This window comes from Electrophorus electricus, chromosome 1 (genome assembly GCF_041902795.1).
Source record: "Electrophorus electricus isolate QZ-2024a chromosome 1, ASM4190279v1, whole genome shotgun sequence".
Lineage (NCBI taxonomy): Eukaryota > Metazoa > Chordata > Actinopteri > Gymnotiformes > Gymnotidae > Electrophorus > Electrophorus electricus.
The window spans coordinates 36,082,527-36,104,358 of record NC_137497.1 but is presented as its reverse complement, the minus strand read 5'-3'; the positions used below and the strand labels follow the sequence as shown (position 1 = coordinate 36,104,358).

Below are 21,832 nucleotides of genomic sequence, written 5' to 3'. Positions count from 1 at the left end.
ATTACTTTATCAGCATCTTTTTCTATTTTCTTTTTCTTTTTTTTATTTCTGTTGATTTATTATTACTTAAAAAAAGCACTTTGTACACTTGGGTCAAAATATGATATGTAAATAAAATGCAATAACAATAATAATAATAATAATAATAATAATAATACCATTATATTTTCAGCACCATCATTAGAGATGATGGAGCACGTCCAGTTACAATCTTACTTTCTCTTGTTTCACATACTGTACTGAGGCGCCACTGGGCCAGTGCCGTTAAAGGATACATGTCTCCTCGTACACCTGAATGGTGGCCATGTCTCCCTCCAGGCGGATGATCTCTCCCACCAGCTCGCTGTGGCCAACGCGCACCAGTTCATACATGGCTGCCCCAGCCATGCTGGACGCAGTCACCACTGCAGGATGCGCCCACACACAGGCACACATTTGACTTGACATGCCATCCACACTTGCATACCATCAGTGAGAGTGACACAGATGCTCTGCCCAACAGAACATAATTCTTCCTCCACGCTACTCACCAGGTCCAGACACGCCGTGCACATATCCAAACTGTCCCTCCCGCTCCTCATCTCGAATCTTGGCCAGCTTGGAGAAGTCCATATTTGCAGTGTGTCTAAGGGGCAGATGAGACGGCAGTATCAGACATCAAGAATGTGAAATGCAGTACGTAGGTGATTCAGTTGCTCATATGTTACTGGTACCTGGTTCATTGGACAGAAACCCTTCTCTATACATTTGTGTAAATGTTTTGCACTAAAATGTTTTTAGTGCAAAAACTCAACTGTGTACCTCTTAATCAGAATCAAATGCCACTTTAAATTGCAGCATACATATATAGACCTGAAGAAGGGTCCAATCAGTAAGCTGTTAGAGAACCTCACGAAATCTTAATGTCTGTAGTAGCCTACAAGCATGAAATGATTGCATCTAATAACACAAAATGTGTGAAACTTCTGTGTTTTTAAGTCAAACATTATGCAGAAGTCACAGCATTCTGGTATCCTACTCTATTCAACTGTACATTTAGAACTTATTTTACAAAGCTATGTATTGTACAGTGCAACTTCAGCACTTCAAAATGACAGAGGTTCCTAGTGTGGATGAGTTCCTAGTTCCACATACTATAAAACTGTGTGATTGCTAGTTATCAGCTGATTTTTAAATCACACAGTCATGAAGTAAGTCTCACAGACAGGAAGATGTCTGGGGAGACTATACTGCTTTGCCACAGCAGCACCAAGCGATAAACTAGAGAAGCCCCGGGAAAAAATAAAACACAAAATATCTCCGTCTACTGCTTATTAACATATGAGCAATAAAAGTACCATAAAATTCCATTATTGCACATGGATTATTTTGCCCAACTTAATTTGTTCTGCAGTCTTAAAAGGAACAAGTCTAACTCGTGTTCCTCACATGACATTTCCAATACTCAGCCCCTTTCACTTTCGTGTACTGTGAATGCTGGTGTTAACCTGAATGCTGTAGTGGTACGTGTATGTGTTACCTTGAAATTAGCAGACTCGAACACTGAAATATATATTTCTATAAAACTATATTTGAGAACTGCAATCCCCCCCCCCCCCAAAAAAAAAAATCAAGCATAGATTCCCATTTGCCCCCCCACCCCCCAAGGAAGCTGATTGCGAGGTATCGCATTGTTCACATGACCATGAAACGGCTCAAATGTGCAGTTGTTTTTATGATAGCTAGGTTTGCTAGTGACTGAACATCACAAAGGGTGTGGAAAAGAATCTATCCGTTACGAATTTCCAATACATTTATTAAATTGCAGAATTTGAGCATCCCATTTTATCTTGTTTTAACAAGGATGACACTTCAATGCCACTTCGCATCTATACTGAAATACAAGATAAATTATTATAAATAATTTGCATCGGGTCAAGAACCGACTGCAATAGTTGGTCAAAAAGATAAAGGTTAGCCTGAAGAATAATATTCCCAAGGTTAAGGGGCTGGATGCAATAGAAGAAAAATTAAGCATCGTTTTAGCTAGCTAGCTAACGAATATCCAAAACATAAACCCTCCGTATACTGCAATCGTAACAGAAGACACTAACTGAACTTTGTCAGAATTAATATTATGATTTATTTCTTTAAAAACGTTATAATTTAACGGTATATAATTAGCATCTTTTTCATACTCAAGGTCACTTGACGGCACAAATAACTAGATATAGGTGCATCAAATTGTGACTGACACACACACACTTCTTTGTTGCACTCCAGTAGATTAACACCCCGAGAGAAGAGATACGTCAAATGAATCAGCTAACTAGCTCGTTAGCCAGCTAACCAACCAGCTATCTAGTCGTCAGCCAACGTATGTGACTTTACAATGAAAATAAACAAATGCACTAAACCAAAATCGTTTAAATGAAAAGACAATAACATACGATGTTTGTAAAAATTAATAAATGTTACATACCTGAAATTCTAAGACAACCAGTAAGCTCCAAATACTCTTTACTAAAATGAAGTGAAATCAGGAAAGATCAGCTGACTTTATTGACTCGATGGTAATATTGTAAGGGATTAAGGATAAAACACACGTACCGCCACCTCCTGGTAGCGTTTAAAACCAGGATTTGATAATACCTGAGACATTATAAGGACTTTGGTAATACTCCAAATATGAGTATAATTAATGTTACTTTAACTGAAATTATTTATAGTATTAATTTAAATTAGCAGACATTAGCATTAATAAAGCATTAATTTAATATGTTAAATTGAATAACCCCATTGGTCAATCATTCTCAATTATCGCACATAAAATTAAGACTATAAAACACTAAGGTCACCGAACGCCAATATAATCCAATGTAAATATTTAAAAATACTGAGAGGATCTTATTTTATGATGGCATTTTAGCTATAGCGACTTTTATTTTTTGGGCAGAGAGCCACCAAACGCCACTTCCTGTGCTCCCAACGCTTCCTGTTGCTTGTTGTTGCTAGTTTAATGTAAGGCGACCTGAGTTGACAGAAGCCTCTACCCACAGCAGCGGCGGAGCAAGTACTGCTAGCTGGCTAGTTGGTTAGCAACATACATGTGGTGGGTACAGCGAGAGTCAACCATAGCCCAAAGTTAGCACAAATTCTCTGTTCGGATTGAAAAATACTGTCGACGTCGCCTGTGTCTTCAACTACAAACGAGTTCCGTTCAACATGAAAGGGTGAGTAGCACTACCTAGATTGATATATCTGGCTATCGCGACTAAAGTTTTCCTCCTCTCCTTTCAACAGGGGGGGCGGGGGAGTCGCTCGCAATGCTATCTAGCTAGCTTAGGCTATCTGCGCGGTAAGAAGAAAGAATTTGCCAACGACAGCGCCGCATTACATTCGTGCAAATTGGAGGGTTTAAAACTGCTTCGCTTAGCAACTAGTTAAGTACGGCTAGACGTTCAGTTGCATATTATTTTAAATAGTCAGTGTACACAAGCCTATGGCCGCTGAAGCTCGTATGGTGCCTGCTAGCTAGCTGAATCTTGTGTCGAATCTAAGTCTGAAAATGTTGAGTCAGACTATGAGAGGCTAGCTAGCTGGGTAGTTAGCTACATGCTTAGCCTGGTAGTAGATTCCATGCTTGTTTTTCATTAATAAGATGGGTAGCTAGCAAACTGTTTCCCTTTTCGCGGGTAATATAGGTCTCTGTATACCTTCAAAGTTTGTATTTTTACGACTACCAGTTGCCTCTAAAATGCGTTCTGTAGAAAAAAATGTAGTGTAGGTTAACTATGTCAACTCACCTGCACCAGCTAATTAGCTGGCTAACGTGAGCTAGCGAGCTATTCGTTGTGCAGTCAAGAGATATTGGTTTAGCTAGCTTGATAGAATGTCCTTTGTAGCTAACTAGTAGCGTCTGGCCAACAGTTAGCCAGGTAAACTGGCGGATAACATTACTTTGATGAATCAGGCCAACGTTAACTTGTTGATGATTGCTGGCTGTATAAAGCCGGGGACTACAGCTAGCTACATTCATATGTGATCACTTGGATAACATGCATTAGCTAGCTAGCTTCTTACCTACTTCGCTAGCTGTTCAGTAAGAGCAGCTCTAGCTAAGTTGGCTGTTAATTATTAGACGTAGCACACCTATCTAACGTTAGTTGTTAGAATATTAATAGTTGTCTTCAGTAAGAAAAGCTGCGCAGACGTCTTTAGGAATGAAGCAGATTTGAACTGTTTGGTGTATGCTAGCAGCTTAATAGATGAGGGTTTTTTGTGTAAATTCTCACCTGATTGTACTGTCAGTCAGAGTATCGCTATGGGATGGAATTTCCTCCTGCATTAAGAGAGATTCAGAAGCAGTTCATAAACTCAGACGCCTCTGGTTCTCTGTTGTTATTGCCGGTTTTTCTAGATGCATACTGAGTGCTGACCTGGTGAAATGTAATATACTAACGCTTTAATATGCTACCATTTCCAAACCCTATAAACCTGGGGCAGTTAAGCAGGTAGGTTACTCTTAGTTCTGCCTGGTTTTAAAAGCAGAAAGATGAAGCTGAGAATTCTTTTGAAGATTGGTTTACTCTGGAATAGAGAACCAGACGTTCTGATTAACTGTACTTGTTATTCTACCAGTGGCAGTAGGAGTGTGACCTAAAAACATGACACGCAGCTGTTGGGTTGTTTTGGAGGTTTAGCATGCAGTTGCCCTATAAATACCTCCATAGTCCCACCACTGGGGTCAATTGGAAGCAACTCAAACTTCTGATACACTTAAACCTGGGAGTCATAATGGCATGTTCAAGTTCAGTGCTATCACATGTAGCTGGCTAATTGTTTCTAGTTTGATAACTTTGAAATAAGCTTGAATTATAATTAACTAAATGTAAAAGCTATTTGAGGGGTGGTGATTTTCACGTGAACAGGCCAGCCAAGTCTTTTCTCCCTGTATCAGCCAGTTTGTATGGTTTAGTCAAGACAAAGAAGCAAGGCTGATGCACCCATTTCTTTTTTGATTTTAGGTTGCAACAGTTGAGCTACAACAAAAACATTTATTTGGCTAAAACATGCAAAAATGTTGTTCTGCTTTTTTAATTTTACTTTTTTTTTTTTTCTTTTCAATGAGCAGCCAGTTGACCATTCTGCTTTTGTTCCAGTAGCCGGATCGAGCTGGGGGATGTTACCCCCCACAACATTAAACAGCTCAAGCGTCTAAACCAAGTCATCTTCCCTGTCAGTTACAACGACAAGTTCTACAAAGACGTACTAGAAGTTGGAGAGCTTGCTAAGCTAGGTAAGAAAGTGAGTGCACTAACCACACACTCAAATTGTTTTGTCTTGGGGTTAGATTGAGATGAATTTCTTCAATCTTGTTTTGCAGCATACTTCAATGACATCGCTGTTGGGGCAGTGTGCTGTAGGGTGGACCATTCCCAAAACCAGAAAAGACTGTACATCATGACACTTGGCTGTCTAGCACCCTACCGTAGACTGGGCATAGGTAAAGTAGTTTCATAGAAAACAAAGCCGGATTAAACATATAAAACCTTACCTATACTACTATATCCAAACTATAAATGGATTAATTTAATATTCGATTCATGGAATAACTGCACATTGGCAGTTTGCTTGTTGTCTTGAAGCAATGTGTTAGAGTTGAACAATGCACATTTTCTTCTTTGTTCTGCTCAAGTTGAAATAGTTTTTTGATGATCTTTTTAAGTCTTTAATGTTTGCTCAAGTTCAAATATCTTAATGTTTAAATTGTCTTGTCTGATTTAAGGAACAAAGATGCTGAACCATGTGTTGAACATTTGCGAGAAGGATGGCACTTTTGACAACATTTACCTGTAAGTTCTCAACTGATTTGTCTTAACTTTGTTTCACCAAAAATAAACTGCTGAAACAATCAATAGTGAAAACCTTCCATATCCAACAATGCTACATGTTGGCCAGCATATGCAGAGTAGTGCAGAAAGTTGGGTATAGACAGATAACTGAAAATTGAGTGATAAATACTTATATAAATATGATATACTTTTAAACTGACCACCTTTTAATGCCTGCCTTCCCTCCCTTTCTTCCAGTCATGTGCAGATCAGCAACGAGTCTGCAATTGACTTCTACCAGAAATTTGGCTTTGAGATCATTGAAACAAAAAAGAACTATTACAAGAGGATAGAGCCAGCAGATGCCCATGTCCTCCAGAAGAGCCTGCGTAGCCCATGTGCACCCCCGGCAGGAGAGTTGCACAAGGCTGAGTAGCGACTGAAGCGTGCTACAGCAATTCGTCCCGGTCCGCACTCCTAAAATGGAACTGTGACAGATGCCCCAGGGTCTATAGATACACCACTTTTTCAGAGGGCAATTTAAAGAGAAAACGAGTCCATAAAAATTGCTGCCTTTTATTTTGCAAAAAATATATAAAACAAACAAAAACTAAGTCCCCATCAGTTTTGCATTTTTTTTTTCTTCTTTTTTTTCCCCATTTAGAGATTTGAAATTGAACATGAGGTTTTTACTTTTCTTTTCAGGCAGAATAAATACATGCTCCATAAAGCAGCTTACTTGTTACCAGTAGACATGGTGAAGGTTAAGTATGTAAGCATACTGTTTGCATTTTGTTTAAAATTGTTAAAGGCAAGGGGACATGACTTTTGTTGTTTGGACAAGACCATAGAACTAAAAAGAGGGGAGATTCTTTTAAATAGAACATTTTCTGAAGAGAGATGGTCCTAGCTTGCGGCCTTGGTGTCATGCTATGGATCGTCTTGGTGACTTTTGGAACTTCCGTCACCTCACCACCTAAGCCCAAGGACACGTGGAAAAGGAACCCTCCTGGTGGTTGAGGCATGTTTCATTTTACAGGCAGTATGCAGTGGAGGAGTACTGCATATGATGTCAGTCTCCTTCCAGTCTGCCCATCCTCGAGGGCAATAGGATCATATAGCCTCCTCAAACAAAAGACAACAAGGTAAAATGGTTTCAGAAGGTGAGATTGGGGAAATGCACTCCACTCTCATTTCTGAATGGTTTTTGTTTCTCTGCCCATTATTTAATATCCCCCACCCCTCACCACCATAATTGCCGATTGGTTCATGGCTTTCCCTGGGGTGCTGATAATTAGGAAAAGGCTTGTGAATATCACTTCTACAGAAGAGATTTACTGTTGGTTACCCCAGAGTCTGGGACCCTGTTTCCATATATGTCCCAGCATAGACACATGTTTTGCCACAAGCTCACATTCCATGAACGGTCATTTTAATAGGCTTCATTGACTAAATACTATTTGGATGTACACATCCTTTTCTGCTCTTGTGGTTGAATTGCTTTAAACTCTGGCAAAATAGGAATTTAAAAGACATTTTTGCTGTAGGCTGTCAATAGACAATTCCAGTATCTCTTTCAGATTCTGCAGAATAGCCATCCTTTTGAACATGGCACCAAAATATATTTAATAGCTAAATGGGAGTTTATTGACTGTTTCAGAAATTTCTTTTTAATTGCTTATGAGACCTAGAGCAGATTAACTGCTTAGACAGGTAAACATGAAACCAACCCAAAATGAAGTTGTATTTCTTTTTCTTTCTTGTTTAATTAACAAAGCCTATTGATGTGAATTTATGCAGAATGTAAGCCTTGATGTCAGTGGTTCATTTTTGGACCCTGAATGCTGGTTCATGTGGTACGAAGTACTAGAATTGGCCTAACATTTTGGGAGGAAAACTTCCTGCAAAGGTTGAAATCAGTTTTCTTGAAGATGCCTTCGGCCTGAATTTTTGTCCCTCCCGCCTTTAACAGTTGGACGTGGTGTGTTGTGAAACAGTTTGCGGTTCACACATTGCCTGGGTGCAGATTTGAAGCTTAGCAGTGTTCTCTTTTGAATACTGCCAGCTAAAAATCTTCCAGTGTATCGCTATCATTTCAGTGATGTTCACTGACAGACACCCATTTCCTATTTGTATTGTGGGACAGTTGCAAATGGTTTTTATATGTAGGTTCCTTATACAGAATTCAGAGGGCCAGACCCCCAGGAGAAGCCTTGACACTGCATGCAAGGTGGCACATGCCCTCTCCATTGTAGTACAAGCATGTTTTCCTTCTTTCTTTGGAGAATTTTGTCTTTTCTGGAGCTCTATATTGTAAAACTTTTAAACCTCTAAATAAAAATACTATTTGCATTATGTGGGAGAACATGCTGTTACACATGTAAGTTTAAAAAAATAATAATAATCCTCACAGGGTGATGACTTTCTGAGGCTTAGAAAAACCTGAACTTCCAGCCCCACAATTTTGTTTTAGTAACCTGATATTGTTATAGTTGCCATGTTTTTTTCCTGCTTTTATATCTCTGTATATTGATTACTGCATAAGGAAAGAGTACGAGTTTTTATTTTCACTGCAGTAAACTAGCCACTTCCCTAAAAAATATTTTTCTGTCAATCAGACAGCGTGTCGCAAGCCACGTTACGCCCGTTAGGTTTCGTCTTGGCTCATCATTGGCCTATATGTCCCCCTCCGGTAGGATGGGTGGACTTTTCATCCTACCCGCCCATCAAGTTTGTGCCTGGCATGGAAAATTAAGTGAATTGAGAAGGATCAACAAAGTTTTTGACGGGGATATGTTTGGGGCAAAATGCAAACGTTACTGGTAGGTTTTGAATGAGAGCTATACTGGCCTCGCTATAAAGCGTTAATTACAGAAATGCTAATTTTGTTTGTTGAATTTACAGTGTATAGCCGAAACAGGCTAACAAAGTAGCTAGTTAGCTCTAGAGCTAACGTTTGCTTTAAGTCGGTAGCTAGCTAGTTGACTCAAGCTAGTTAGCTAGCTTTCCGTTATTAATCGATTTGCGGAATCGATAGCTCTCAGCGTTATTTACAATATTACACGTTGGTGGTATTGAATTATGGTGGTATCCGACAATCTACTTTGTGCAAACAGCCAAGTGTCATGATGTACAGTCTTTTCTTAATTGTAAAGCATTTTTAGATAGCTAGCGTTAATTAACGTACTGGCTAGCTCGTTAGCTAGCTCACCTAGCTAAACTAGGCTGTCAGAGGCAACGCATACTGAAGTCCAACTAAAGTCAGCGAGCCGTGTTGTTAACTGACACTGTCAGCGCATAGCAAGCTACCTGGAAATCCCACAGCGTAATGGATTTCCTTGCATTGTTTTATTTAGACCATATTACACTCTTTTTAATTAAACCTAGCGTTGACGTTAACCTATCTTACGTAGCTATCTTGCTAGCCACATATGTAGCATTAGTGATAGCTAGCTAGCTAGCAAGCTAACTAATTAAAAAAGACAACATGCAAGCTGCCATGTTCAGCTTGTGTACATTGCCTTGCTAGTCCTCCATGCTAGCAATTCCCAAATTGTTTCATCTAGACTATTGTAGTGGTAACACTGATAACAGTTACAATACAATAATACCACTGGTTGGTATTTGATTGCGTTGTCATTTCTAAGGGCTTCAGCGTAAGCATTTAGCTGGTAGTATGAATTAGTAATTATGTGAATTTGATATGTTCTGTTACAGCTACCAATCTGATTGACTGTGCAACTTAATGTTCCGTTTTTCTCACGTTTTATGTTAAAACATTTGTAGAAAAAAAACTGACTCTGTTATCTTAGTTACATCCCCCTCCGCGCTGTATATATCGGTCTCACTGAGGTGGCTGCAGAGTAGACATCTTCGACAGAGTACCAGTTCACATTAAATGCCATTGCTAATTATGATCGTGAGAAATAAAATAATATCTGAGTTCACCTTTGGAGTGGCGCTAATCGAGATGCATCAGGTTTATACGCGAACGTTCACTTTTTCGATAGGTATTGATAGTAAGGCCACGGTTAATATTAGATTTTGCATCCGTAATCAATGGTGATTTTAAATCACTTTGCGGTCTGTGTGGTTGCCTGGCAGTTAAACACTTAGGTTGGGTTTCCCTGACTTGGATGAAGCCTAGTCTTGGACTCAATTGCAATGCCAACGGTGAATCACGGTTGGATTTTTTTTCTCTAGGTTTATGCTTATTCCGGGTTTGGAAACTGGCCCGCAGTATTCCTTTGCTAGCACATTGAGACTTAGCTACCTTTTAAGGTGCAAGGTTGCTAATTTAAAAAGATGTAGATACAAAGAGGAAGGAAATACTACATCAACACAGGAAAAAAATGGTTTAGCTATATCAAAGTACCATAAGGTTTGGCAAAATGGGAATCTCAGTGCAATCTCCTTATTAGCTTTTGGAGCTCTATGTATATTTGGTAATTCCTTGTATTTCCTTTTACCTTCTTCACAGCTAAATACTTTAATGAAAAATCCAGATGTGTGATTCCAAAGACTTAAACTGGCACACATAATACCAACTTGCCCACTGCTGGAAGGTAAGCTAAGTCTGTAGCCATAATAGCCATAGTTATTGCATTTCTGTATCCTTCACAGGTGTTTTAATGTATTGGATTGTTAGTACACTTCTGTTTCCTTCACAAGTGCTTTAAAGTTTTTTTTCATTTCTTCATTTTGATGTGTTTGTGTTTTCCGCCCACCTGTCTTGTACACTAGGCTGCAGTGCGTGCCATAATGCCAGAGATAATACAGAGTCAGCGTACTACTCAGAAACCAACACGGTAATTATTCATTCTTTGTCTGCTTCATAACTGTCACAGCAGTTCTTACCAAATGAAACGCTAATGGATATTTTTACAACTTATTTGAATTGCAGCATTTATATGCTGTACACATGCCTAAATATTGTTTATCATTTAGACATGGCACAATACCATTTTTCTGTACTCATCCAATACAGATATGCATTTGAATGTCCCTCGATATTTACACTGATCTGATATTTTTTCATAAAAAACTGATTAATTTTTGGGGGTACTGTTTCAGGTGGGATGTATTATATATGCCATGTTTACAGATTTCATGGATGGATATGACAGATAAATATAAATAAATAAATAAAAATTAAAAACAAACAAACAAAAAAGCTTTGTTTAAAAGACTAAAGCATGTAGTTTTTTTCCCTTCCATTACAGTAAGTGTCTCTCTTAGTGAGATGATGTTATTGCCTTGGTCATCACCTTCTTGGTTCTCAGCTGTAGTGTAGTCACCCAGAACACACTCACACAACCCCATGTGCTGTTTCTCTGCTCAGTACAACTGCCTCACTCACTCATAAAAATGTATAGTTCGTGTGCATGAATTTTTTCTCATTACTGAATGAAATTGTAATTCCACATCAACTTAATATTGAACTTCTAATTGTTCTTCTGGTGAATTTCAGCGGTAAATCGCTGTCCTACCCTCTACACACCAAACGCACACGAAGCGATAGGTGAGCAGACAGAGAGAGGCTACCTGTACTACGAGTCTCTCTTCACTCGACCTGTGCTTAAAACCAATAGAAATGTAATAAAATTACAAGATGTTTATTCTTTGAAACTTTATTTATTTATTTGTTTATTTGTTTATTTATTTATTCATTCATTCATTCATTCATTTATTCATTCCCAGTCCACCTTAAAACTCAACAGGCTAACACCAAGCAGCAGTTTTTCCCCTTTTTTTTCTATACGGTTTGAATATAATAAAACAATATAGTAATTATCTTTATAAATTTAGAGAAGGAGAATGCTTTACTTGTTCAGTTATCCTTTCTCGTCTTTGGATCGCTTTCTGTCAGGTTGCTACTCTTTCTTCTTTCCCCCACCTTGACCTTCCTTTACTTCACAGCCAAACTGGAAAAGTACATTTTTTTGTTTTTTTAAAGAACAGATTAAACAAATAAACAAATCCTCATTAGTCTCGGGTCTGTCAGTGAACAGTGATAAAATGCTATTTTGTCTTGTTAAAATGCTCTCACTATAAAACAAATGACCAGTTCCCCACAATCTGTTGTCAAAATGATAGCAATGGAAATCATCACGTGTGTTCAAGTTCTGGAATATTTCCATTTGAGCATCATAGTTTTTCATTCTTAATGTAAAGAAAACTAAAGTCTACAGCGGTGTATAAACTGTTCAAACTAGTCTGGCAGTCATTATGTGACTTGCTCAAACTAACTTGGTGGTTATTTTATATGATGCACTTTCTTCACCGATATCCGATTCAGCTTTTTTCGTGATATGGACCTGATCCTGATGCGTGGTATTGGATTGGTGCCATCTCTAATATAATTTTATGAGGATGTAATTACATGCTTATTAGCATGGCAAAACCTTGGAATGTTCACTGTTGTATTTAGGTTTGTCAGCAATAATGTATACTGACTCTGTTTTCTTTAATGTCAGGAGGAAGAAAAACAAAGAAACACACAATGCGGGTGAGAGAAGAAATGATTAACATTAATGCATTAAAAATGTTTATATGAATTTTCAAGTACTGTTAAAAAAAGCCTCATCTTTTTGTCAATCTTAAGTAGTAATTGCTTAGCTGTAGGGTAGAGTCCATGGTTTTGAGTTCCATAATGTCTGAAGATGGTGGTTACCTGGAGAAGCAGATAATATTGCATGCTTATGGCTATATACAGTGTAATAGTTTCCAAAGGAAGCTGTTGTTTTTCTTCACCTGTATTTATGCTTGAACTTTAGCCAGAGCCGTAATATACTCTTTGTTTCCATTGTACTCTGCTGCCCCCAAACCCTATACTGTTGTACCTTGCCTCACTTGAAAGGGTCTTTAGTTGTTTTGATTATGAAATTACTACTGAATTATTACTGAAATCCTAATTAATAACCTATGTTTTCCTTGTTAATTCGAAACCATATTCAGTGGAAAGGCACCGCAAAGAGAAGATCAATGCTGGTATCAAACGAATTGGAGATCTTTTGCCCTGTTCTCAGGCCTTAAAACAGGTAAACAAACAAACAAACAAAAAGTATGAAGAGTGGTGCAATATGGATTAACAATACAATGAATGAGCATTCATAAGTTAAAATTTTTGCTGGCAGAGCAAGAATATGATTCTGGGAGAAGCTTTTCGTTACATCACAGAGCTAAAGCAACAGAATGATGAAATGCTGCTTAATGGAGGAGACAAAGGTCAAGGTAAGAGATTGCATTGGCTGTGATGGGTGGAATGCTAATTGCACCTTAAATTCCAGTAAACTGATATCGATTCTTCTAGTAAGATGATCCTTGTGCTTTCGAGGTATTGGTAGGAATGCCAGTTATCTTGCTTCTACACATTTTGTTGATACCTGTGTTGAATATGTCTCTACAGCAGAAGAGATAAAACGCTTACGACAACAGTTGGAGGACTTAAGGAGGGAAAGTGCTCATTATATTGAGCTCCTCAAAGCTAATGGCATCGACTTTTTGGATGACCCCACCATACACTGGAAAGGCAAGCAGCGCTGTGCAAAAGTAGCCAAAATAACCCCAACTCACTTGATGTCAAAGGGAATAATTGTCTATTCTAATGGAAAATCATCTTGTTCTACGGGTAAAATATCCGTTCCTCCAAATCCGCTTTCACATCTGGATAAACAGCCAGTCAGTGCTGTAACTATCCAGCCATCTTGCAATGTCCAGATGGGTACAGGTCAAACACTTGCCATCCCAAATGGAACACAAATTAATGAAATGGTAGTCTCCTCTGCTACATCTTCAAACATTCCACTAGCAACCCTGATTCCTGCTGTGTCCAAGCCTTGTCTTACAGTGGTGGAGCAATACACTGCTGTGGCACCAGTTGCTCCAAAATTGCCCCCTCCAGTGAACTATGTTACTGTGCAAGGTTTATGTCCCAAACTTGCAGTCACTGCTCCTACTCCTCAACAAACTCAGCCAACCAACCCTACATCAAGTCTTGGTTCTTCCACCAGTCCCACAATGCCTCTTCGACTTCAGCCTGTAATTAGTCTAACCTCCTTGCCTCATACTGTGATTGGTAACCCACTTGTTTCTGATGCCTCTTCAGTGTTTCCACAGGATACTGAAATTAGATCCCTTGCTCATACATTACCAGCCAGTTCCACTCATCTTAGGACTTGTGCAGCTAGCAGCACACAAACCACATGGACAACACTACAGCTCACTGGTAACACTGTACAGCCTGTTTGTCAAGCCCTGACCACAGAAGCCAACAGCTCTGGGCAGCATATTCAGCATCTGCCTGTATGTCCAATTGTGGCAAATCCACCAGTGCAGCCCACTCATTTTCAACAACCACAAGTCCCTGTACAACTGCAAACACCTGCACCAACACACATGCCCGTTCATCCTAGGCCTCCTCAGCTATATTCAGCCGTTCTTCCCCATCCACAGACAGCTGTAGCTACTCAGACATCGATTTTACCACAAGCAGCTGTGGTGTCTCAAACTACGGTGCTTCATCAGTCATCTGTGGTACCCCAGAAAGCATTAATGCCCCAGCCACAAGCAGCTGCTGTTGCTCAACCTACAATATTACCGAAACCTGCTCCTCCATCAACTCAGTCCCAATTGTACCCAGCCATACAACCAAAGCCTCAGCTTCATAATGCTTTGCCATCTCAGCCTGAACCTAACCCTGCTATGCCATCTCAACCTCAACCCCGGCCACCTGTGCTACCCCAGGCCCAGTCTGCCATTGTGCCTCCACTTCAGCATGCTGTTGTGCCCCAGCCTCAAACTGCCACACTGCCAGTACTCCAGACCATGCAGGTGCTGCAGATGAACTCTGATGGGACACCAGTTGTTGGGACATCCCCCTCTCAAAACAATCAAAATGTTGTTATTCTGCAGCAGCCTAGTCCATGTCCAGCTGCACAAGTAATTAGAGAAGACATGACCAGTCAAACACCATGCCAGCACATTGTCATAATTCAGACACCAACAATGACACCTGCTCCACAGAATCATCAGACTAATATTGTGCCAAATACAACCCCTGTTTTGCCTAATCAGATGACCACTTCCAGCTCCCCCTGTACTACTGCTGTACAAGCAAATGTGATGAAACAGTTGGTTCACATCCTTCCTCGTCCCACAGCACAGGTCCAGACACCCCAAACAATCACTGTGAATGGACAGGTTTATGTTTTACAGTCAGTGAAGTCAGCAGAGAAGGGGAGTCCTCAGGTTAGTCAAAGTGCTACACAAATCATTCAGCCCACCTGTGAGGAATCTAGCACCAATCTTGCATTGAATTGTTTGGGTGCACTCACTAGCCTTAGCCAGAGCATTTCACAGATTTCAAGTCAAAGCAATTTACAACTGCACACCATTGGTCCACCTTCATACACTACGGTCCAACCTACTTTAGCCAAGCCTGCTTCAGGAGTCAGTTCTTCTGCTGAGACTGTTCTTTCATCTGCTGTACCTGTACCTGTAACATCAACATCAGTGAGCTGTGCAGTTAGCCTCCGGCCAAAGAAAGGCAGTGTGGCCTCTGTAAATTTACCCAAACAGACATTGGCTAGAAGGCCCAGATCAGGCAGAAGAAAAGAACCCAAACAGCGCAGAAGCATTTGCCGAATTGCAGCAAAGCCAGTGCATAATAAGGTCTCCGAAGAAAATGTTACACAAGGACTTTCAGCCACTACAACAGAAATTAATTTCAGTTCTGCTAGAGAAGATATGAACCATAACATTAGCACCCAAAGTACACCAATGGTGTTCAGTGTTACTTCATCTTGCAACAATTCTACAGCCATTTGTGTCAATTCAAGTAACAGACCAATTGATAGTTCTGTCTGTTCTTCAGAAAATGGATGTAGTGTGACTTCACTGGTGGATGGAGTAGAACTAGTGAAGAGTAATGGAAAATTCACTGATCTCACTGAACCATCTAATAGTATAACAGCTTGTACTGTAAACTCTGCTGTAAGTTCTACGGAGAATAATTTAGTGGTTCATACAAACAGTGGTCCTGTTTTAACCCCTGATGGTGATTTTCAGCCTAATGAGACAACAGTCAGTGTTCTCTCTTCACAGTGTAGCGCAATGGAGACTTGTGTAACTTCATTTACTAGCTCAGCAATGAGTGATAACACCACATCCAGTGCAGTTATTGAAGCTAATTGCGACAAGCCAACAGTTAGCATTTGTTCTACCACCTGCAGACCAACTGAAACAAGACCTGATTTAGTCAGCATTAGCTCTGCAGAAAATGTATCAGTGGTTTCATTTGTTGATTCTACGCTTTGCCAGCCGCTGAGTATACATACCTGCAGTAGTATTAGTGCAACAAAGAGTACACTAACAGTTTCCCACTTACAGAATGTTCCACAAGTTCAAGCTAAGCCTGCAGGTGAGAAGGACTGTAAGTCAGTGGGTTCTCGACAGGTTCAGGCACCTTTTACATTGCCCTCAGCATCAGCTTCACGTTCAGACCCTACTACATCAGTACCCTCCGACTCAACGCCTCGAGTTCTGCTTCAGGAGTCAAGGAATTCGAACACTTTTAACAAGTCACTTAAACAGTCAGAAATTAATATGTCTATGGCATCCACTAGTCATGTACATTCATTGAATATGAAAAATACTGACTCAAATGAGAGCAAAGAACCAGTCGGTGGTGAACATTCTAGTGAGATCCCAGAGAGTGTCACAGAGTCAGATTCCTTTTCACATAAAGAAACTGTTCTGTCACAGGAGGTATCGACACTGGAAAATGAATCATTTGAGTCTGCCCTAGTAACCAACAGACAGACTGATTCACCCATGGGAGGAGGTCCAGGCAGTAGGGGCTTTTCAGTAGCATCATTGCTCCCAACAGGTCATAATATTACCTCCTCGTCTAGTACATTTGGAGCTTTTAGTTTCACCTCTGAGCAAGCAGAAATCTTAGCAATGGCTGCCAGAGCCATATTTGAGCAAGACAGCCCAGGAAGGAGGAGTGGTAGTTGTAGTGGTGATGGCTCATCAAATACAACAGCCACTGGATGGGATCTCCCAAAAACACAGCAAGCCCCCTCCATCAAAGAAAGAGTCACAAGTCAACAGTTGAAGCAAGCAAAGCAGGCTGACCTAACTGTGTCAAAGACCCCATCCCATGTCTCTGTTCGAGGTCCCCCAGTTCCAGCTGAAGTTTCAAGCAGTGGTACAACAGGAAATCGGCTTCCACTGAGCACAGCTTATTCTCAGTCACAACCAAGTTCTCTCACTAGTCTTAATGTCAATAACCTTATCAGGCCAAGTTCTATCCAGCCTTACCCAGGGTCTCCGAACCTTGGTCAGCAGGTGTCTGTTCCATCACCAGGGGGAGTGCCAATTCCAGTGTCTCAGTCATCTTCTCAGGTTAGCCAAAGCTGCTCCGGCCCAGGGCAAGGTAATGAATATACACCTTTGAAAAGTGCCCTGATGCGAACTCAGTTAGGTGCTGGCATAGCTGAACGACATCAAAAGGATATATCAAAACGCTCTGCCCAGGAGGAACTTGTTCTTCCCATTAATAAGCGTTCAAAGCCATGCCCAGGTGGCAGTGTTGCTAGAATAGATGTTAAGGGAACAGAACACATCCAAGTAATGCCTGGACAAATGCCCCCAAGTTCCTCAACAGTTATGACAAGAAATCACTCAGATGGGGCAGGGGCCCTGTTTTCTAGTAATACTTTTATGAGTACAGTGCTTCGTCCATCTGAAGGACACTGCTCCACTCAGCATACAGGACATGAACAAAACCAGGCTAGTGTAGTGCACCTTCAGCAGGGGCATTCACAGCATGGCACTCCACAGTCTGGACAGAACCTTGGAGGAAACCTTTACCTGAAACATCAACAACAACAGGAGCAACAGAGACACCTCTATCAACTTCAGCATCACCTCACACAAACTGACACTCAGATCCACAGTATCCAGCAGAGGGCTTTGCTACAAGATCAGCATGTTCACAAAAAGAGAGTAGTGCGTGGTGGCCAGACAGGCCCCACTGTTGGTTTGCAGAAGCAACATCATTTGGAAAAGAATAGTGTACAGCCGCAACATCAACAGCATCAGCCACAGCAGCAGTCCCAGCAACGTCAACAGCAGGCTCAGCAGCAGCAACAGTCACAGCAACACCCACAGCATCAGCAGCAACCACAGCAACATCAACAACAAAAAAACCAGCAACTAACACAGCAGCAGCAGCCACACCAACAGCAGCAGCAGCAGCAAATCCAGCAACAGGGTTCACACTCACGGCATCAGCATCTTCAACAGCAGATTCAGCAGCAGCAACACTTTGCCAGTAGGCAGGAGAAAAATTGTGATGGCCAACAGGCAGGCCCCAGAGCTCATCAAAGCAGCCTTTTGGGCCAGCAGGAACATCAGCCTGGGCAAGATCATGGAGCTATGCAAAGACTTATGGGTTCACGCACCTCACAGGCTAGCAATCCTGTTTCTCGTTCATCAGACCTTGCCTGCACTCCATCACGACAAGAGCGCCATCGTCTCTCTAGTTATTCCGCTGAGGCACTTATTGGGAAGACATCAACTGCTGGTGACCAGCGTATGGGGCTTCACCTGCAGGTCTCTCGTGGAAATTCACAGGATCAGTCAGAATTACAAGGTTATGTCGACTCCTCGCGTGGTAAAGGAAATATTTCTCACAATTCTCAAACTAGGCTAACCCAAGATCATCCAGGGACAGCAGACATTCAGCGCATATCAGAGTGTTTGCCTTTCAAGACTCTTGTTAGTGGGCATCAGCTAAACAACTTTGAAGTGTCTCGAAGTGGCGACATGAGCAGTAAGTCTGTGGCACCAGTTCAGAGAGGACCACAACCACAAGCAGGATTCAGAATAGGGGCTGGTCCTTCTGGAGATGGACGCTCCCGTGGTACATATGGGACACATCCTTCAGCACAGGGGTTACAAACTGGAACAGGGCTGCAACGTGAGCAAGATGCATGCCATCAGAGCTTTATGCAAAGTCTTTTGGCTCCACAACTTCCTGAACAGAGTGCACATCAGAGGGCCACACAAGGTTGTCCCCCAAGTGAGTATAACTGTGTACCTGGAGTTTCTTCTGGGGAACTTCAGGCTAAAGTCTCAAGCCCCAACTTACACCCTCCACAGACAGCTCCTCCAATGCACCTGGGGGAGAACAATAAAGGACACATTTCTCAGGTTGGTGGGAATTTGCATGGTTCATCTGTGAGGTCAGTTCTACCCCATCCTCCCTCAACACCGCACAGTAGCTCAGACACAGGGCGTGCACAAGGCTCCACCAGGTCACTTTCAGCTGTCAGTCAGCGAGCCCATCATATTGGACCTGATCCACAAAGCACAAAGATCCGCCCAGGAGATCGGCCTAGATCAGGTAACTTGAGACCTGTAAACACATTTGACCCTGAGGGTTCCTTGACACTTCCATCAGGTGGAGGAGTGTTGCTTGGCCGTTCGCAGGCAGGTGGTGAAACTCGACGCAGAAGCATTGTGCGTTTTATGTCAGATGGTGCACAAGTCAGCAGTGACAACAACTTGGTGTCAGATCAGCATCTCACTCAGAACTTTGGTTTTCCCTTTATTGCTGAAGGAGGAATGAACCCTCCACCCCCAATTAATGCAAATGCATCTTTTATTCCACCGGTCACCCAGCCCAGTGCCTCTCGAACCCCTGCTCTACTTCCTGTGGAACCTCAGAACAATCTCCCTTCTTTTTACCCTTCATATTCACCTGCTGCTCATCCAAGCCTTCCAAGTGAGATTCCCTTACAGTATTTCTCGAACCAGATGTTTACAAGTCCAAGTGCTGATAAGAGTAGCACTGCACCACTGAATAACCGTTTTGGCTCTATTCTTTCTCCACCGCGCCCCGTAGGTTTTGCGCAGGCAAGTTACCCCCTGCTAACTGATATCACCCCAATGCCCATTGCAAACTCCTCAGGCATTACTCCTCATTTATCCAACTTTAACCTGACTTCTCTCTTCCCTGAAATAGCCACTGCAATGCCCCCTGATGGCTCCTCTATGCCAATGTCCCCTTTACTGTCACTTGCCAATACTTCTTCATCTGACTCCAGCAAACAGTCTAATCGCCCAGCCCATAATATTAGTCATATTCTTGGGCATGATGGGACCTCTGCTATTTAAGGCTGCAGTAGCAATTATATGCAAAAGGCTGTCCCGTATTGTACTACATACATGTAAACATTTTTCTCTTAACTGAAATGGGTTTTGTTTTGTTTTCTTCATTTGTTAGCTGAAATGAAATTTCAGTTACAATTTTACCTTTTTGGGTTTTGCTTCGAATTGCTTGACTTGGTTGGCTTTTATGGATGATGTCATTCAATGATCTTTCAGAGCCAATTTAAGTGTACAACACTGGGTCAGTTGGCAGTTGCTAAAGAAAATATCTGAATGTAATGAAAGTAACGCTTACTGTGGCATGATGAGCATAACTCTTCACTGAATTCCAGAGAATGACATTTGATTCATGCCTAGGCTTATAGTATGCAATATGTACATTAATCATTGTAGGGTGAGCAATCCATCTAGCTGAAATCTTGATGTGTGTTCCTCAGTAACATGAATAATGACTGAGGTGTCAAATGCCTAAAGGACTAAAGCAGTTATTATTAGGCATTACCTGCCGCAATCAATATACCCAGCGTTTTTGATAAATTATTATAATGTGGAGGGCGTTCAAAGGACTTGGTTAAAACAAGTTCTAAGATTTTCCATCTCTTAAAGAGAATACAATTCTTCATTGATTGGCAAAATATCAATGAATAGTTTTACTTATTTATGGAAATGTGTGTAGATATTTGTAAATATACAAAGATTATTAAAATGTTTTTTTTTGTTTTGTAATTTGAAATGTGGTGTGGGTGTGTGTGTGTTATTAATTAATATCAAGGCTTCAGGTGAACTTCATGATGAGAGGTATAAACTTACCAAAAATACTGACTGCTAATCAATTGCAATAGATAGTTTAATATAATATATACTCTATTGTATGTTTTACAAAATATTTTTCCAACAGTTATAAAATGCCACATATAATTGAGCAAATGTGACTTATTTGCAAGGTTGCAGGTTTACTGGTCTTTTAACACACAAGCAGTTCCTGTGGCTTATGCTGTCATGGGTAGGTGTTGGCATAGTGATGTCACAGTTGTTATTTACCATTAAATAACAACTGGGGATGAAACCAAAGAATAGAATGATACCATTTGGTTCTGAGAATGTTGTCAGTTCTCCTGTTTAAAATGTCCTTGTGTGTGTGTGTGTGTGTGTGTGCGTGTCTGTGTCTCTCTCTCTCTCTCTCTCTCTCTCATTTTATATATATATATATATATATATAATGAGAGAGAGAAAGTCATACATTTGAGCCTTGGCTCCACTGAAAGGTTTTTACAAATTGTCTTCTGACAATATACGTGCTTCAGAATTTGGGAGGAAATGTGAAATATTTGGATAGTGGATATTTTAAACAAGAAATGGCCTGATTAATTTGAAATAGCAATCAGGTCTATAGGGACAGACAAGCTGTCAATTATAGCAGTATTAGTAGAACTATTAATAAAACTAGATCAGGATTTCTATAAATCAGATTGGTTCACTATATGCAAGATGGAGGCTTTTATTGCACCGAACGGTTCAGAGGATTTCTCAAATTTCCATATACATAAAGAAAGCCCTGGATTGTAATATTAGTGTATTTAGTCTATATGGCTCTTTCAGTCATATTATTTATTGATGACACATCTTTTGGAGTATCTGATTTTCTAATACATTACATGGGTGTATTAACTTAAAAGCCCTGTAAACTACATCCTTCTGAAACACTGAAGCTATTTATGCAGTGTAAAAAGTATGAATTCTTAGGTTTGTGTAAAGGGAAAGGTATTTTTACTTCACAGTTTGACTCACAAAGTGCTAATGAATGAGATTTCATATGCAATAAAAATGAGAGACAGTCA

The 21,832-nt window shown here is 40.7% G+C and overlaps 3 protein-coding genes across 7 annotated transcripts in view; 2 read left to right on the top strand and 1 right to left on the bottom strand.

Annotated features, from left to right (window-relative positions):
• atp6v1ab (ATPase H+ transporting V1 subunit Ab) overlaps positions 1-4,463 on the bottom strand; it is a 10,328-nt gene extending 5,865 nt beyond the window's left edge. Inside the window, exons 1-3 of one of the 2 annotated variants that reach the window (XM_081717872.1) lie at positions 4,275-4,463; positions 531-625; positions 276-404 (exon numbers count right to left, since the gene is read on the bottom strand). In XM_081717872.1, coding sequence (XP_081573998.1) covers positions 276-404; positions 531-625; positions 4,275-4,327 — 277 coding nt within the window. In that variant the 5' untranslated portion in view covers positions 4,328-4,463. Of the gene's footprint in view, positions 1-275; positions 405-530; positions 626-2,461; positions 2,569-4,274 lie in introns of those variants that run through there. The other variant, XM_027008039.3, reaches the window with a different exon arrangement.
• On the top strand, positions 2,993-8,168 carry naa50 (N-alpha-acetyltransferase 50, NatE catalytic subunit). Of its 2 annotated transcripts, none has more exons than XM_027008094.3 (5): positions 2,993-3,212; positions 5,145-5,278; positions 5,366-5,485; positions 5,768-5,834; positions 6,072-8,168. In XM_027008094.3, the coding sequence occupies exons 1-5, from the start codon at positions 3,205-3,207 to the stop codon at positions 6,247-6,249; spliced, it is 507 nt and encodes a 168-aa protein (XP_026863895.1). In that variant the 5' UTR covers positions 2,993-3,204; the 3' UTR covers positions 6,250-8,168. The 2 variants fall into 2 exon arrangements, with proteins under 2 accessions (XP_026863895.1, XP_026863894.1); XM_027008093.3 differs by having other exon boundaries at positions 2,994-3,212; positions 5,142-5,278.
• A 135-nt stretch (positions 8,169-8,303) lies between these two features.
• On the top strand, positions 8,304-21,832 carry usf3 (upstream transcription factor family member 3). 3 transcript variants are annotated; one of them, XM_081717854.1, is made up of 8 exons: positions 8,304-8,635; positions 10,294-10,378; positions 10,557-10,621; positions 11,284-11,334; positions 12,290-12,321; positions 12,771-12,853; positions 12,950-13,046; positions 13,225-21,832. In XM_081717854.1, exons 3-8 carry the CDS (start codon positions 10,575-10,577, stop codon positions 19,998-20,000), a joined length of 7,086 nt encoding a protein of 2,361 aa, XP_081573980.1. In that variant the 5' UTR covers positions 8,304-8,635; positions 10,294-10,378; positions 10,557-10,574; the 3' UTR covers positions 20,001-21,832. The 3 variants fall into 3 exon arrangements, with proteins under 3 accessions (XP_081573980.1, XP_081573974.1, XP_035381929.1); XM_081717848.1 differs by having other exon boundaries at positions 13,222-21,832; XM_035526036.2 differs by lacking the exon at positions 11,284-11,334 and having other exon boundaries at positions 13,222-21,832.

What these genes read in the sequence shown, in the direction of transcription:
- naa50 (XM_027008093.3), top strand. An exon ending in TGGAGAGCTTGCTAAGCTAG is followed by an intron (nt 5,279 to 5,365) that starts GTAAGAAAGTGA and finishes CTTGTTTTGCAG; the next exon opens with CATACTTCAATGACATCGCT. An exon ending in CTACCGTAGACTGGGCATAG is followed by an intron (nt 5,486 to 5,767) that starts GTAAAGTAGTTT and finishes GTCTGATTTAAG; the next exon opens with GAACAAAGATGCTGAACCAT.
- usf3 (XM_081717848.1), top strand. Translation starts at nt 10,575, where the DNA reads ATGCCAGAGATAATACAGAGTCAGCGTACTACTCAGAAACCAACACG. An exon ending in CAAAGAAACACACAATGCGG is followed by an intron (nt 12,322 to 12,770) that starts GTGAGAGAAGAA and finishes AACCATATTCAG; the next exon opens with TGGAAAGGCACCGCAAAGAG. An exon ending in GTTCTCAGGCCTTAAAACAG is followed by an intron (nt 12,854 to 12,949) that starts GTAAACAAACAA and finishes TTTTGCTGGCAG; the next exon opens with AGCAAGAATATGATTCTGGG.